This window comes from Eurytemora carolleeae, unplaced genomic scaffold (genome assembly GCF_000591075.1).
Source record: "Eurytemora carolleeae unplaced genomic scaffold, Eaff_2.0 scaffold761, whole genome shotgun sequence".
Taxonomy (NCBI): Eukaryota; Metazoa; Arthropoda; class Copepoda; order Calanoida; family Temoridae; genus Eurytemora; species Eurytemora carolleeae.
This window is the reverse complement of record NW_019396732.1, coordinates 107,420-126,375: the sequence shown is the minus strand read 5'-3', so window position 1 is coordinate 126,375 and position 18,956 is coordinate 107,420. Positions and strand designations below refer to the sequence as shown.

The window sequence follows — 18,956 nt, the reverse complement described above, 5'->3', positions numbered from 1 at the left end:
CGTACTGTCCATACAAATTGAGGAAGTTGGAACATACGACTTAGACTGTAAAAAAATCAAATTAATATCAAACAAATCATTCAGATATTACAACCTAAAGTCATCGATTATGTTTCGCCACATTTGTATATATTTGATATTTCTAATATGTTTTGATTTCATTTTTAAAAATAATATTTAGCTTACAACTTGTTTTCGAACATTCCTGGAAAATATGAAAATGTCGTCTTCATTACCAAAAATCCTCGAAACAGGAATAAACGTTTTTATAAGTAACTCTCAGATCATAACAATTAAAACATATTATGAAAAATCAACCATATATAAATGTGGCGAAAGACAATCGATGACTATAGGTTGTAATATCTGAATGATTTGTTTGAAATCAAATTTATTTTTTACGGTCTAAGTCGTATGTTTTCTCAATTTGTATGGACGCCATGTTATTCGGTATGTGACGTCGTTAACAATTTTCTCCTTATAGACGCAACAGATAGAAGTAAGATTAGTGGCGATCAAAAGCGCTTTTTTATCGCATTAAGCTTATACCCCCTTTCATTTTTCGCTAACACTCACTTTAATCTTGTCATTTCAGATTTTCTGTTTATTCAGGGTTTTCAAAATTAAGCCAAGACCAGAGGTAATCAGACTTTATATACACCGACACAAGAAAGTTCATTGAATTTTTTTTGTAACTGAAGTTTTTAGCAACAAATAAGTTCCTTAGAAAAAAGTCGGCAAAATGTAATGCTTTGATTAAAAACCCCAGTGATATTTTTCTTTGGAAACTGAAATTGAAATTTATTTCTGAAACTTATCGACGCTCTTTTTCTTACATGAAATTAACAATACCGCCAATGCGAGAATAAATTCTAAATAGATCAGATACCATATAGATCGGATGCCCAATAAGTCGGTTTCCTTAGCACACATACATCTACTGTACGATTGTACTGTATTAACAACGTAATTTTATTTTTAACTGTTTTATTTTCTTATTTGTTTTTGTTCTGTGTAAGTGAAAGTTCTCTAAATTAATATCCAACAAATTCTAGTATTTACACATTTACTATCAATATTTACTACTGCAGTAAAGTATTGAAGGGAGCAAAGAAGTTTTCTGTTACTTTTTTGACAATGACCAATATGGACTTGTTAAAAATTTTGGTTCAGTTATAAGAGTCGTAGCTTTTTTTTCTTGACGCGACTCTGGGTTTCCAATAAGAAAATTGAGGAACAAATTTTCTTTATCATTATTATTATTATATTATTAACAAAGATGTATCAAAGAAAGTTTTCCATAACTATATCATCATGTAATTTTTAATTAGCTTTTCTTAGAAATGTGAAGTAATGAGCTATAAAAATATAAAGGAAGAGATAAGAATCAATGACCAGCTAGACCCCCCCCCCTGTATTTTATCTCGAAAGTCGGTTAAATAAGTATGCCTTGCAATAAAGATGACTTCATGATATACACAATTTATACAGGGGTGCACAATATAAGTATGCCTTGCAATAAAGAACCGTCCTTTTTTCCCTATTTTTAAAGAAAGAAAGTCAGCAGGTGTGTAATTTAATATACTACTGCAGAACAATTTTCTTTAAAATTCTTTAAATAACTTAAATCTACAAAACAAGGAAACTATTTATAAATAAATGCAATGATTGTAGTCAAAAATAATTTTTTTTTTGTTGAGTAAATCTTATAAACAATTGTTAATAAAACCCACAACCCTTCAATTATTAAGACAGAAAAAAAGCATTGAAATCGATTAAAAATAATAAAATGGTTAGCTATAGATGGCCGAACAGCTGGACCATATTGGCTGATTATTTAGGAAACCCATTGGCTTCAAAAGTTTTTTTTTTAATTCCATGGACAACAGCTAGTAATTAGTGTAAATTGTTCGCCTAAGTTTTGGAGGAATGATTTCTCTGCTGAGCTCTTATCTTTACTTTCTTCTCCTTTCTCCTCTTCTCTCTCAGTTCTAGTTTCATATTTTCTATCCTAATTTTCAAACTTTCTTCTCTTCTCTTCAAGAGAGATCCAAGAGAGATCCAAGAGAGATCCAAGAGAGATCCAAGAAAGATCCAAGAGAGATCCAAGAAAGATCAATGTTTGATTACAAGATTCACCAAAGTGTTGACTTCTATTAGATGGATTAAATGGCGCCAAATAAAAGAAAAAATTCTGAAAATAAAATGTCCTTTAATATAAAATAAACCAAGGGACTTGCTGCTGCATAAATATATGCCTTGGCAAACCAGTTTCAGGTCAAAAGGCAATAGGCGTATGTAGGGTTGTTAATCGTTTTTGTAAACGATCGTTAAACGATCGTTTTTTGTTTTGGTTTTAAAAACGATCGTTTAGTTTTCGAAAAAAAAACGATCGTTTTTAAAAACGACCCACTCGTTTTGAACTTTTAGAAAACGAATAGCGATCGTTTTTGAAAACGATCGTTTTAAATAAAACGATTTGCGACTGTAGGCGTATGTATACCTTTTCCGTATGTTGTGGGGACGAACCATATTATTCTGTTGTTCATTAGTCCCAGTCTTTGACACATTAAACAATTAGAAATAATAAGAAAAGCGCGCTTAAATTGTTTCCGCTCCTTGTTGATCAATATATGTTAACCCTTAACCCCCCTGATTCGAAAACTTTTTTTAGAACCCACGGGGACCAAGCTAAATTTGTTAGGTCCTATTTAAAATTTTAATTCGGATAAACGACTGCAAACTTTAGAATGAATTTATTAAAAATGTCAATTATAAATAATCAAAAGCTGACTTTACTTCCATAATCAAATGAAATCTGTTAAAAATGTTATAATATGCATTGCATAGTATACAAATAAAGTATGATATCACTTCATAATACTAGATATTCTCCAAACTTGAACGGCAAAGTTGTCTTCGCTCTTAAAATCTTGATAATAACTTCCTTTTAAACATTCTTAGATTTTTTTGCAAAAAATATTTTTGTGAAGTTTTGAAAAATGTATTTCAGGTCTGTATGGTTGTTCACCAGATCCCAGGGTTGGGGGGTGGAGTCGGACTGTCCCACCTACCCCAGGCCCCCGAGGAGGACAAGGAGGCCGGGGAGGAGGTGGGGGAGGAGAAGAAGGATGTTATTATCGAGGTTCTCGGAGATATTGGCAGGTTACATCAAATATATTCAATTCACATTTAGGTTTAAAAATTCCAATAAACATCCTATTTATAAAATGGCTTTTCAGAATCACAACGGTACCTTAGAACTAAAGGCTTATCTGCAGTTTTGACTTTTGGACACTGATTTTCATTGTTGGTTTATACTTCACCTAAAATACATCGATTTTCTGAAAAAATTAATTCTAAACTTAAAAAGGTTTAGTTTAAAGTGAGATTTAATTTGAAGAAACAGCATAGTTATTAGCTAATATATTTCATTGCGCTATTAAACAAATTATTCTAAATTTTTGAAAAAAAACGTCTTTTTTACATAAGTAAGCTTTTCAAAAGTACATGTACTGACGACGGTCGAATTTACAATTTTATGCACATTGTACAATTAACACCTGTTTGCTGCGTACGTACATAAATGTAACTTTGAGTTGACACTTTGCCAAAAAATGGTAAAACTGGAACTAGATAAATCCACCTATATATATATATAGTTTAAAGAATGGGCAGCGCTTTTTAAAATGATTTCTTAAGAACAATTGTTCTCTAGTTTTGAATTAGGTTTGACAATTTTTTTGTGGGAGTTAAAGTTGTTTTTAACTTTAAAAGAACGTTTTTATATTGGTAATACCACGTTTTGCTTTAAAAATTTTTTTTGGAATTTCTGAATTTTATATTCTATCCAATTTTTTTATATCTTGAATGTCATGGAAATTTAATTTTTTTTTCAAAAGTATTAAGTTGTCTATCTCTGTAGCTAGTATACCTGTGTAATCTGCGAGACAGAAAACGTCACCTCACGTCACGCCGTGCTTTCTCATTTTAAATCTCATTCTAGACATTCGCAATTCATGTTGGCACATTTAAACACTGCATTTCTTAACTTAAAGCAAATATCATAAGAATCTTGTTAACCTGAGCATACCTAGATATATTAAATATGAGCTAAGTAATATGATTAAAACATGCATTGGGATTAAATCAACTACAATTATATATATCCTTGTTAATCCTTTAAATACGTACATTCAACTTAAACTATGCTGCATACATGTGAGGGGATAGCTTAACTACGTAATATCTATCCATGTTAATAATTTTAATACGTACATTCCACGTAAACTATGCTACAAACATGTGTGGAGATAGCTTAACTACGTTATATTTAACCATGTTAATCCTTTAAATACGTACATTCAACTTAAACTACACTGTAAACATGCATTGAGACTACGGGAATAGGGAATAGGGAGGGGGGGGGGTAGAAGGAATGAGAGAATGGGATTAAGAAGGGGGCAGGGCCTGTGGAGAACTTTTTAATGATTTATTTGTACGCCACTTTACAAAATAACAGTTTAAAATGAGTTTAAAGTTTCAATTATTGCCCTCCCCCGGGTATCCCGACTCCTTTATTTTTAAACCTCAGCTCTACCTTGTACAGCTTGAACCATACAAAAATCAAATTTCTTTTTAACCTTTCTTTCCTTCATTTTCTAACTTTATTTCTGAAGAATTAATGCATAACAAATATTACATCATGAATGTTGAATTGTTTTGTGAATCCTCATTTGATTTTCACTTAAAAGGATTATTCAAGAATAGATATGATACCATTTCTTTTAAAGGGAGTGTTCTCTAAAAATAAAAGAGAGTGCAGATGAAACTCGTATCGCATTTGGTTTTAATAGCTACGCATTATATACAGGGTTACACAAAAAGGATGAGACTGAAAGGACGACCCGAAAATTTGAAGCTTGATTTTATTTTTTTTTTGCATTCAATTTGGTATTTTGATTGTGTACGTTTAAGCACAGAAATACGCCAGTTTTGGCCTGCAAGGAACCCTGACTGCAAGAAAACGGACTAAACAATCGTCTCTTACTTGTCTCAGTCTTATACTTTGCGGGCAACCCTGTACTTCTATCATAGCGTCTATTATAGTGCCAATGGTTGATAAGGCTTAATTTTATATTCCCGTTCATTTTCAATATTCGCAAACACTCCCTTTAATAGAGGATCAAAACTATGTCTATCTTACCGCTAAGAGATGTCTCTGAGAGCAAAAATGAAGACATTTCTTAATTCAATGTTCATTTAAAACCGGTTATTGAGTGCATTTAAAACCGGATGTTGAGTGCATTTAAAACCGGTTATTGAGTGCATTCCGGAAATTTTCGATACTTTCCGTTTCCATGAACAAACAAATAGTAAATTACTTACTGGCATACTGGTAATTATCTATATACATTAAATATATTTAAAGGGACCGTTCACTTATTTGGGTAATTTCAGGGTAAACTAAACAGCCTATTCGCTGTTGATTACTAATAGTCTTACTTTTCAAAGACAACTGTGGCCGGAGAAAAAGCCGATTTTTCGTTCAGAATTCGAGCGCAAAGGGACGGTCCCTCTCTATAGACACTAATTGATGTTTTTTTCAGTATGTTGTGAATAAAAATAAATTTCGAATATAAAATTAAACTGTTGTATCTAATCGTTAATTGTAAATGTCATTATTTTTTAATTTTTGTTGTTTTTTAACTTTCTATTTCTAAAATAACACTATTTTATCGCATTCAAAATTGTGTATTGCCTGTGTAAAAAGCTGAATTGAACGCGGCATGACAAATGAAAAGTTGTGCACATGCGGGAAAAAATTTACAAAATCTACGAACCTATATACGAGTAATGATTAATTGATTGTCGTAGAGATGTCGTCTTTGTATACACATTTTATATGTTTTAATGCGAAAAATGTAAATTTCTTGCTAACTCAAATAATAAAAGTTTTCATATTTTAGTACATAATAACGAACACATAATGACATTCAAATATAATAAATTTAAATGTTATTGGGCTTCTGTTACTGAAAAAAAACATCTAATAGCGTCTATAGATAGGGACCGTCCCTTTCCGCTCAAATTCTGAACGAAAAATCGGCTTTTTCTCCGGCCACAGTTGTCTTTGAAAAGTAAGACTATTACCAATCAACAGCGAATAGGCTGTTTAGTTTACCCTGAAATTACCCAAATAAGTGAACGGTCCCTTTAATACTTTTATTTTTAATTCTGTGTGTCTGTTTGTATCCATGCAATAAACGTAAAAACGACTGAACTGATTGACCCCAGGATAGATTTGATAAATGTGACAGTTTCTAAAATTTCGATTTTTCAAAATCCACAAGGAAAAAAGGAAAATCCGCGAATATTTTTTATTCTTGTTTTATAACAAGAAAATGGAGAAATGTAGTTTATTTTTCTGGATCTCCCAGTAATGTATTTTTTCTGTATCTCATTGTAGTGTATATTTTATGAATCCCCCTTTAGTTTATATTTTCTGGATCTCCCTGTAGTTTATATTTTCTGTATCTCCCTGTAGTTTATATTTTCTGTATCTTCATGTAGTGTATTTTCTCTTGGTCTCCCTGTAGTATTTTTTCTGAATCTCCCTGTAATATTTTTTCTGAATCTCCCTGTAGTATTTTTTCTTAATCTCCCTGTAGTATTTTTTCTGGATCTCCCTGTAGTATTTTTGTCCTGAATCTCCCTGTAGTATTTTTGTCCTGAATCTCCCTGTAGTATTTTATTCTGAATCTCCCTGTAGTGTGTTTGTTCTGAATCACCCTGTAGTATGTTTGTTCTGAATCTCCCTGTAGTATGTTTGTTCTGAATCTCCCTGTAGTATGTTTGTTCTGAATCTCCCTGTAGTATTTTTGTTTTGGATTCTCCTGTAGTGTATTTTACTTGTGTCCCCCTGTAGGTAGTGTATTTTCCTGTATCCCCCTGTAGGTAGTGTGTTTTCCTGTATCCCCCTGTAGGTAGTGTATTTTCCTGTATCCCCCTGTAGGTAGTGTATTTTCCTGTATCCCCCTGTAGGTAGTGTATTTGCGTAAATCAGCTTGAAATGCAGCTCACGTGCTGAAAGGACAGAAAGGTGTTAAGCTTGACAAAAAATTATTTTTGATGTTCAAGCATATTTCAATATTTCTAGATTTAACCTGCTCGTTTTAATATCTGGCCTTGGACTAGAAATACGGGGGGGGGATAACTTCTAAGGTTTAAAGGGAAAGTAGAAGATAAAATAGATTTTGCTTTTTTAAATATTTTAAAAAAATTTCTTACGCTTTATGATAAATTCAGCCAACAAAAATATTTTAAAAATCATTAATATTTTTTTTATTTCACAAAAACATAATTATTTTAAATGTTATTTTGGTTAAGCGTTGGGCAAAAAATTTACATTTTTACACCAGTAGCATAAAAATCATAGATTTTTCTTGAAAATCTTTTCAATCAGTAAACTATCCTGAAACGAATCATCTGTCCAGTTAGTTCAGGCCAATATTGTGACGTGGTAAAGCATTATTTTTCTACCTGATGACAAAGTATTTCTTGTCAATAATGTCAAGCTTGACTCAAAATATTCAAATAATTAGTTGTTCCTGTCATTTTTTGTTTTTGTCGGTCTGACTCCGACCCCCCCCCCTCGGTCCGAAAACATCCAGGGTGACCTGGCGAAAAAAAACCTTGAAAATTTCAATTGGCATTTTTTCAGAAACATTTTAATAACAGTGAAATAAACCTTGAAAATGATCAATATTGGAAAGCTCTGAAATAAATTTAAATATTTTAAAACTTAATTAGGAAGTTTCAAATTCTTAGTATGTCCTCCCTAATCCTGATGGATACATGTTTAGGAATATGGGGGGATGGGGGGCTTTAGGAGGATGGGGATGGGGGGGGGCTTTAAGATCAAACATCATTGATTGATAGATCGAGGGGCATGGAACCATTTTTAAAAACATCTTAGAAACAACATGGTTAAATATTTTTTCAAAATGTCTTATTACTAAAGAAAGTAAATAATTTTAGAAATTGCAAATAGTAAAAATATCTTAAAAATCAACTGAAATTAAGGCATTTTCTCAAAATATCGACCTGGTTGATGAAATTTCTCAAATTATCAATCTTTTAATATCTATCAAAATTACAAATGTCTCAGAATATCAACCAAATTGGCAAATTAGTCTATATGTATCTATATATATTAACCGAATTGTAAAATGTTTCAAATTATCAACCGAATCATGCAATGAAATGTCTCAAAATATCAACTGAATTGATAATATATTTAAAAACATCAACTAAATTAAAAAAATCTTAGATTATCAATTCTAATTTAGTAGATATCTTAAAATCGACATAATTTTTAATTTTCTTAAAATTATCAACCGAATGAATGAAGTAAAGATAAAAAGTTTTGATCTGAAACCCTTGAATGAGACTGCATAGTGCATAATCATACATAATTAATTCTTCTTACTCCCATCCTAATCCTGTCAAAAATATATAATTCAGTAAAACCAGTTTACTTGGGATTTATCCATTAAATATTGAAATTATCATTAATTTGTTGGGTTTTGGTATAATTTTTCTTTTTAAAGACAAAATCTTTCTTTTCCCCGGAACTGTACAATTTTCAAGTAAACTATAAACTGATCAATAACGTGAAAATATTGTTTTCCTCCTGATAATTTCTTCCATTGTTTCTGTAGCAGATATCCGCATGTCACTTTTGTAGTTCACTTGAAACTACATGAACAGTCTCGTTCAATAGATCTTTACTTTATCTCCGGGCTTAAGGTTTTATTACTTGTTTATCAGGACTCCAGGTTTAGGTTTTCTTGGACTCCCTTTCTAGTTCTTGTTTATCAGGACTCCACGTTTAGGTTTTCTTGGACTCCCTTTTTAGTTCTTGTTTATCAGGACTCCAGGTTTAGGTCTTCTGGGACTCCCTTTCTATTTCTTGTTTATCAGGACTCCGGGTTTAAGGTTTACTGGCACTCCAGTTTTAAGGTTTACTGAGACTCCAGGTTTAAAGTTTACTGAGGCTACAGGTTTAAAGTGAGTGACCGGCTATGTAAGGTAGTTGAACTGAGTATGCAGTGTTGTGGAAAACTTCTTTCGGGTTCATTTGAGACATATTAAACTTTTAAAAGATCTGTAAATCCTGAATTTGAGCGAAAATTCGACGTTCAAAACTCCTACTTTGGGGTGGATACGTTTTCAGAATAATTTTTTTTAAAATTATTAAATAATGACGACATAAAATGTAAAAAAAAGTTCTACAATAAACTACAGACGTCATGTATAGGAACATATTGAGAAAATAAAAATTAATCTTACCATCGAAAGTAAGTAATCTTGTTCAATTATTAGTTTCTATTATCTCATTATTCTGGTTTCTCATTATTCACAAAGATTTTCGCAGATTTTCTAGAATTATTATTGAAAAGACGACATTTGAAGAATTTGAAGAAATCTGCGAATAAATTTAAAGAAGATAAGAAATTCAATATAATAATGAAAACGAGATAATCGATTTTAGCATTGATTTATTGGCAAATTTCTTTTGAGAAATATGTTCCTTACCATCTAATTAGATTACTGTATAATGTTTACTTTATTTTTCGTTGTCGTTATTTAATAATTAAAAAAAACTAATTCTGAAAACGTATCCACCCCCCAAAGTAGGAGTTTTGAACGTCGAATTTGCGCTCAAACTCAGGATTTACAAATCTTTCAAAAGTTTAATATGTCTCAAATGAACCCGAAAGAAGTTTTCCACAACACTGCATACTCAGTTAAACTACCTTACGTAGCCGGTCACTCACTTTAAGGTTTAATCAGATTCTACAGGTTTAAGGTTTACTGATACTCTGCAGACAGGTTTAAGATTTATTGAGACTACAGGTTTAAGGTTTACTGGGACTCCAGATTTAAGGTTTATTGAGACATTAGGTTTACTAGGTTAACTGAGACTACAGGTTCAGTTTTATTGAGACTACAGGTTTAAGGTTCACTGAGACTGCAGGTTAAGGTTTGCTGAGACTACAGCTTTAAGGTTTACTGAGACTACAGGTTTAATTTTATTGAGACTACAGGTTTAAGGTTTACTGAGACTACAGGTTTTAGGTTTACTGAGATTACAGGTTTAAGGTTTACTGAGACTACAGGTTTAAGGCTTACTGAGACTACAGGTTTAAGGTTTATTGAGACTACAGGTTTAAGGCTTTCTGAGACATCAGAGCTGGGAACTTTAGAATGGTGGATATCAGGATTAATGCTTAATCCTCTCTTTTTGCTAATCTCAAGACTAACATAATCTTGAGATTATGTTAGTCTCGAGCTTAGATATATATTTAGATCAACAAATTTTTATTCTAGGAACCCCTTATTTGTTCATTTTTTTGACTGGAAGGGCCTTCACTTAATTTCTCACCTATTTATTTATTAATACATTAGTTAAAATTGGTTAAAAAAGAATCTCAAACGTATTATTAAATAATTTTCTTCACCGATTAATTTACAAAATGGGATTTCTCTCATGGGATAGAATTTATTTTCAAGGCTACCATTGGTCAATACAATTTGCGAACTATATTCCTGAACTCTCATTGGAGAAAACAATGCACGGATATCCAAAGAGAGAGAAAAAGAGTAGATTCAGGACTAAAATTAAAAGTTTCCACAGTGGATATTAGGATTAAGAAGTTGGGATTAATGGTTATCCATTCTAAAGTTCCCAGCTCAGGTTTAAGGTTTACTGAGACTTCAGGTTTACAGTTTACTGAAACTCCAGGTTTAAGGTTTATTGAGACTACAGGTTTAAGGTTTACTGAGACTACAGGTTGAAGGTTAACTGATACTTCACAGGTTTAAGGTTTACTGAGACATCAGATTTAAGGTTTACTGAGACTTTATAGGTTTAAGGTTTACTGAGACATCAGGTTTAAGGTTTACTGAGACTCTACAGTTTTAAGGTTTGCTGAGACTACAGGTTTAAGGTTTATCAAGACTCTGCAGGTTTAAGGTTTATTGAGGTTTACTGAGACTCTACAGGTTTAAGGTTTACTGAGACATCAGGTTTAAGGTTTACTGAGACTCTAGAGGTTTAAGGTTTGCTGAGACCACAAGTTTATTTCTTGTTTATTAGAACTCCAGGTTTAAGGTTAACTGAGACTACAGGTTTAAGGTTAACTGAGACTCCAGGTTTAAGGTTAATTAAGACTACAGGTTTACAAGGCCACTTCAGGATTCTCTAGATTAGATACTTTTATTTTTAGTCCTTGTTTATCAGAACAACAGGCTTAAAAGTAAAAAATTTGCATTTTTGATTCCCAATGGTACCCTTAACACATTTATCTGAGCATAAAAATGGAAGATATCTTGTTTTAACTTAAAACTGCTGGAAAACTAGAAAAACTAGGAAATTTCTATTATATTTGTGACATGCTAGTTTTAGTGCTTTCATGGTGCAGAGGGACTCACTGCCTTGTCTTTTTATTCTCTTGAAGAACTTATAAACTCTAATACAAGTTTCAAGGTAGAAATCAGAGAAAACTTTCGATTGATTTTTGCAAGCATTTGATAACTATTCGAATACGATTATTAAAGATAAAGATCAATAGATAGATGAATAGAAGGGTGGATAGACAGATAGATAGATCAAAAGAAGGATCAATAGAAGAATCAGTAATAGAAGAAACAATAGAAGGATCAATAGAAGGATCAATAGAAGGATCAATAGAAGGATCAATAGAAGGATCAATAGAAGGATCAATAGAAGGATCAATAGAAGGATCAGTAGAAGGATCAGTAGAAGGATTAGTAGAAGGATCAGTAGAAGGATCAGTAGAAGGATTAGTAGAAGGATCAATAGAAGGCTCAATAGAAGGTTCAATAGAAGGATCAATGGAAGGATCAATATAAGGATCAATATAAGGATCAGTAGAAGGATCAGTGGAAGGATCAATGGAAGGATCAATGGAAGGATCAATGGAAGGATCAATGGAAGGATCAATGGAAGGCTCAATAGAAGGATCAATAGAAGGATCAATAGAAGGATCAATAGAAGGATCAATAGAAAGATCAATAGAAGGATCAATAGACAGATCAATAGAATGAAGAAAGGAAGGGGGAAAAGAAAATTAAACATTACAACATCAAAACATTAAAGATATTCCACATATGTCTTGAATTATATTAGTTTTATTGTTCTCATATTTTTTCACAAAATGTTCAGAAAAAGATAAAGTTTTAGGACTTTTTCTTCTTAATTCCTGTTTCTTGTTAACTGAAACTTTAAGATTGGTTTTGTTTATTTGTTTGTTTGTGTGTTTGTTTCCAACAAACGTCAAAAAGGCTTTACACGAATTTAGATTTTTTTAAATCATGGAAATCCATCGATGAAAAAAAAGAAATCCGCAAAAAAATGTTGGAGTTATTATTAAAATTGTAAGGTATGCATAATACACATAGGTTATAGCAGAAAGAATTTTGGTTGAAAAGTTGGGGCACAATGTCACACCAAACTTATCGAGCATACATCAATGAAAATTTGAATTACGACATACATCTCAAGTTCTTGTTGAGTCTCTAAAAGATCCTAAAACCTTGAATGTTTTAAAATTGAAAACGATGCCAATTCCTAGGTACCAGCTGCTGGTTGGATTACTGTTTGCTCTGCTTGAGATACCACATGGCTGGTGTATGCTTTTGCATAAATTCATCTCACCGAAGGTAACCAAAGTTTTCATCCATGTTAAAGGGACAGTCGAGCCAAGAGTATAACTAAACCGATTCACCAAGGTACCCTTTTAACCTTTATGTGAGCAACAGTGAGGGAGTGGCAGCAATTAAAAAATTGTCAAGATTGGAATTCCTCAAATACCTGGGAATTTGTGGAATTCACCAAATGCCTGGAAATCTGGGGAGTTCCCCAAAAGCTTGGGAATCTAGAAAATTCTCTGTTAATTTGGGAAATTTCCCGGTTCCCGATAGTTGAAAAATAAAACACCCTCAGATTCTTTAAGGAATCTGGAAATATCTTGGAATCTGGAGAATTCCTCAAATACCTGGGAATCTGTGGAATTCCCAAATGCCTGGGAATCTGTGGAATATCCAGTCATTTGATAAATTTCCAAAATCTTAAAAATATACCACCCTCAAATTCCTTAAGAAATTTCGGAATCTGAGAAATTTTCCAAAAACCTGGGAATCTGAGAAATTCCCCAAATTCCTATTTTCTTCAAAAGTATTATTGCTATCGGGTATTGGCAACGATGAGGAAAAAATAGATTTTGCAATTTTTCGTGTTGACCTTTAAACAGAAAATAAAATAAAATGTCAAACAGTGAAACCACAATTGAAACTCATCAATTTTCAGATGGATAACCATGGATATGTCCCATCATTTCGTGAACGAACGATGCAATCTTATGTTTTCCGGAACTCCTTCAGTTTAAAGATTAAACGTGATTGAATTAAAAAAGAAGAAACCAATTTCGTCTAGGATTTCCAACGAAAGGAAACTTCCGCGAAAAATGCGAAAATTTTCGTTCGCATTGCGCAAACTTTTTCGCGAGATAACGCATTTTTTCGTGAAAATGAATTAAGCGAAAAAATGCAAAAACTATGCGAAATTTCGCACAAATAATTTTCGCACAAACTGATTGTTCTTGCGAAACCCATAGCTGCAACAATTACTTGCGCAAAAAACTTGTGGAATTCACTGCTCTGAGAACTCGGCATTATACCATAATCAATCATTTCTCTTCCGTATTTTTTTGCAGAATTTTCGCATTTTTTCCAAAAAATTTTCACATTTGTTTTTTTTTCGCGAAATTTTCGTATTTCATATTTCGTGTAAATTTGGCCTTTTTTCGCGAAACAGATTAAAGCGAAATTTCGCGAAAAAAATATTTTCTCATTTTTGCGAGCAAACGAAATGCGAAAAATGCGAAATTTTCGCTGAAAACCCCTAATCTCGTCCTAGTAAGTCCACGGTGAAACATCTATATATATATACTTTGCTTGTCTGTCTGTCTGTCCGTTTGTTCCCAATAAACGTGAAAACGACTGAACCCTATAAGGCCCACATTTTGTGTGGGACCTCACATGACCCTGAAGAAGATTTATGAATGCTCAATAATACAAAAGTTTTAAATTTTTGTCAAATTTTGAAAATGCGCGAAAAAATATAATAAAATCCACGAACTTTTTTATTTTTGTTTTATATTGTACTAAGAGAAGATGTTCACAGATAGAGCCACAGTTAAAAGTTAAAATAGAAGATGGGCACAAAGCGCCCTAATAGCCTAGTTTAGATATACTTTATTACTAGCTGTAGCCTGGGCAACTTGGAGATGAAAAAAAGGCTGGAAAAGTTTTAGCAAACTTTTTTGTTTCAAGGATTTAGAAATATTCAAGTTTATTTTCTAATTTAATGCAATTATAATGTTTTTGTAGATGAAATAAAAGCTGAGAGCTAACTTTCAAAAAGTTTTAATGAAACAAATTCGTTGCATGTTCTCTAAGTTTGTTATTGCACTGCATTAAGGATGCATAGCATGGGAAGGGGGTGGGAGAGAAAAATGTTGGGAACTTCGGAAGGAAGCAAAAAGGGAGGTTAACGGAGATGCACGTCTAACAGTGCATTTTGATTTTTCCGAGGAAAATAACAATGTGTCCTCAGAGTGAAAAAAATCCATTCTCTATGAGTAACAACGTGTTATAATAAACATGGAAAATAAGAGACGACTTAAATATCGTCTTTGAGTTCCAAGAAATAGAAAAAAATGATTTAAAGTCTTTTGAGCTTTCCAAAATGTAAATACCACGTACAATATACTAAACATTTGAACAATTCTGCCTTTTTTAATAAATTGGAATCTGGACAACTTTCTCAAAATCTCCGGCAATTTTAAAAGTTTAAAAATGGTTGACCACATCTTGGAAATCCCAAGGCTTTTAAATGTTGAATGATTTAACCCGGATAATACCAGAATTGTAATAATACCTGGTGGGACAAAGACGATAATAAAGTCGACATTTAATTCCCATGTATTTAGTCCTCATATAAACCATGCATGTATTTTGGTTCTTGATAATATAATACGGCTTTTTGCTCATATATATACTATAGGTGAAGGGTGTTTTCCCGTGGAAAACAAAATAACAAAAAATTTGGAAAAAAAAATTTTGAAAAATTATTTCGAATTTTTTTAGCCTATAACCCATGAGTGTCCGCAAAAAAATCATCCCAATCGGTCCAGCCGTTTGGCCGGCTATGCACAATATATACATATACAAATGTCTTGTTTTATTATATTGATATATATGTAAGCTATATAGCTGTCCAAACGGTTGGACCAAATTGACAAACATTTGTCGAGGAAACCCTTGGGGACCCATGGGAGTTAAATAGGCCATAAATTGCAATTTTTTTTGAAATCCCACGGACTCTGCTAATTTTTTTACTATTCTGAAAAACACTCCAAAATCATGAGCTGTAGTCTACTTGAATTAACATTATTATGCTCAGAAAGTAAAAAGCTTGGTTCAGGTGAACGGTGGTTATAATTGGGGAAAAAGTAACAAAAACTACACTTTTTCTTAAAAACGAAGATGCAAGAACATTGACAAGCTATAGCCTATAAACAATGTACTCTGTTATAGACAAATAAAAAGTTGACGAACAAGAAATACAGAGAATTGTTCTCAAATTACATTCTTCAAGGTCCTGTATTTTACTCTTCATTTTTCAATCTGTTGCACAGCCATAGGGGCTTGTTTTGTCTCCCGAGTTTTCTTCGACCTTCATAATACCTTTTTGAGAGAAAAGTTTTGATAAAAGTGAATTTTTTCCGCTACTAAATTTTTTTATGGAAATTTCCCTAAGGGTTGGCATTGCTTTAAGATTTAAAAAAAAGAGTCTGAATAATTATTTTCAGAAATCTTTAACCAAAAACTGTCTACTCATTTCTATTGAAGATTAAAAATTTGGCATATATTTATCCGATAAACATGTTTTTTTTTTGCAACAAAAACTTAATTTTTGCAACCAGGATAAATATTGATATTATTCAGATTTAAAAGGTTTTGGATTCCCTAGATTAAAGTTTTCACAAAATCAATAAGAGGAAAATCAGGACAAAACAAAGTTTGGTTCTTTACCTAAGCTAATCACCCAATCATCAGAAAAAGGTAAAAAAAATGAAGAAAAAAATCAAGATGATTTGCTTTTCACTAAAAAAGCAGCTGAAATTTACCGTTCAATAAAAATACTATTTTTGACTATTTTTTATAAAATCTTTCCATCTCTTAAAATCATAACACAAGAATTGAATTTTTCTCACCAGAAATTCCGATAAAAGATCATTTTTACTCCTGAAAGAGGTGAAGAGTGTTTATGATGATAATGCCCATGAAAAATGTTCTAATGTGTAGTTATAGTTACATTGCAAAAGGAGCGGAAACATTGTCAATATCACATAAATCTCACTAGAAGGGGATAATTTATTTGGTGTACCGCCCCGTTTTGCCTTATAATCTTTACATTATACAATACAACCTGCTCTAACGATCCTAGTTTTAAATAAAATGGAGTTTACACTCAGTGCTATTATGAATCAGGGCGAAATGAATCATCATGCAGAATACAACCTTCATATATTATATTCAAACCAGGCACGCCGCTAAGGGGGGGGGGCATGGGGGCCAGGGCCCACCCCCTAGCCTAATTAAGAGGGGCATGCCCCCCCCTTGAGAAAGCTTCCCCCTACGAGGGGGGGCAAGAAGTCCTTAACAAGGGTCTATGTAGTTCCAAAAATAGCTAATTTTTTCGAAAATTAAAAAAAAATATTTATTTAGTAATTCATTTTAAAACCTACACTCTGTAAGCAAACTCAAATTCAAGTATTAAATTTTTCAATAAAGCTTAGATTCTTTTAATTTCCCCCTTTCTTTAAAAAATGCGTTCAAACTTGGATTTTTAAAATAACTCTCACACACATTCTTATTCAAATTGTCCATCCAGACTTGAATTTGCCCCTTTTTTCAACATTTGTAACCCTTGTTTTTTTTTAGAATGCCACCAAATATTTTTACTTTGCACCTAATTTTAATTTTTATCCCCAAAAGTTTTATAAATACAACAAACTTTCAAATTTACAGCCCTATCTAAAAAATGCCCCTTATTTTAGTTGGATAATGCTCAAAAAATTAAGAAGTTTTGCCTTAAACAACAAAAAGTAACCCTTGGCTAAAGAAAAGGGCCCCATTATATATTTAAAAAATGCCCTTAAGTAAAAAAAATGGACCCCAAAATAAAGATTTAAGATTTCCTATACACAAAATTGACCAAACTATAAAAGCCCCCAAAAATAAAATTTTCCTTAACAATAAAAATTTGCCCCTGAAATATAGTTTAATATTTTTCCCACATAATTTTGCCCGAAAATGAATGAATGCCCCCAAATATAAAAATTTTTACAAAAATATCCTGAATTGGTATGGTAGTTTTTTCATGGTTGAGAAAAATACACATTTTTCTTACNATACATACGAAATAATTACCCTTTGCGCCCCCCCCCCTGATTCAAACTAAATATATACTTGCTAATTTGCTAATCCTTTATAGTCGTAGAAGAACAAGGTGAATATGGCGAAAATCACTTTCTAAATGTCGTAGTTTCAATGAAATGTGAATTATACTTTATCAATTGGGCAGAATTAATCCCAGTACAGCTCGATAGAGTCGGACCGGTACAAAGGATTTGAGTCTTTGCCACAAACTCTGATTTTCTAATCCCTATATCTTTTTAATACAATGTCATAGACTTTAGATATTTCAAACTATGAATTATGTTAAATCAAATAATCTATGTTTGAAATATCAAAGGGTTACACCTTCCGGTCGCAGAGATAAAGGGATTAGAAAATTTGAGTTTGTGGCTAAAACTCAGTTCCTTTAGAAGAATTTTGAGATGGCAGTGAAAATACTGTTATGAATATAGGTTGAGTATTGGTGCAGTATGCCCTCCGAACTGGATTACCCCCTGGAGGAGTGGAAGAATATTAGTAGTCCTGCTGCAGACTCATGCTCTATATACTCGAGGTACCATTTTGTAGTTCTTTTTACTGCCACTAGAGGTCTCACATCCTCATGGGATGGTTCTTACTTATTAGGGAATGTACGCTTTTCCTTATTGTTGAATATTACTTTCTTTATAAGGGAATTCTAAATCCCTTATTACTAGAAAATATTAACCCTTTCTAAGTGCATTTTAACTGCCTTATTTGTTAATATCATCGCTCCTGAAATATTAACTTCCATATTATGGAATTCGTTCTTATTAGTTAAAGGGAGTGTTCGCGAAAAATGAAAGGGGGTATAGGCTAATGGCGAAAAATAATCGATGGTGATCCCTACTAATCTTACTTCTATCTGTTGCGTCTTTAAGGAGAAAATTGTTAAAAACGACTTATACCGAAGAACGTAGGTCCATACACTCCCTTTAATATCAACTTCCTTATTAGGTAATATCAATTCATGTTATGAAAATTATTTTCTAATTGAAGAATATATATGTTTCCTTTTTGGGTAAAATTAACTTCCTTATTAGGAAAAATAAATCTCCATATTAGGACTTGTATAGTTTTTTTCTCAGGAAATATATAACTTATTAATTAGGAAATATTAACTTTCTCATTATGATATTATAAATTCATAACTAGAAAATATGTAATATTTTTCAAGTTCAAGTTTTTTTTCATATTCCTCAGGTAGTAGTTGAACCAGTCGTTCCCGTAGTTCAACTGATTTTATTCTTATTATTTTTAATCTCAGGTTCCTCAATGATACGTCTGGTAACTACACAAGCTGTCCTCAATTTGAATATGATGAATCAATGTTCCAAGAGACAATTGTCCAGGTATAATACAGG

General features: G+C 32.2%; 1 protein-coding gene across 2 annotated transcripts; it reads left to right on the top strand.

Annotated features, from left to right (window-relative positions):
• Positions 1-533: 533 nt before the first annotated feature.
• Positions 534-18,956, top strand: LOC111707920 (organic cation transporter-like protein). 2 transcript variants are annotated; one of them, XM_023481106.1, is made up of 5 exons: positions 537-640; positions 3,014-3,165; positions 12,663-12,750; positions 18,027-18,127; positions 18,860-18,956. In XM_023481106.1, exons 2-5 carry the CDS (start codon positions 3,020-3,022, stop codon positions 18,948-18,950), a joined length of 426 nt encoding a protein of 141 aa, XP_023336874.1. In that variant the 5' UTR covers positions 537-640; positions 3,014-3,019; the 3' UTR covers positions 18,951-18,956. The 2 variants fall into 2 exon arrangements, with proteins under 2 accessions (XP_023336876.1, XP_023336874.1); XM_023481108.1 differs by lacking the exons at positions 18,027-18,127; positions 18,860-18,956 and adding an exon at positions 15,688-17,560 and having other exon boundaries at positions 534-640.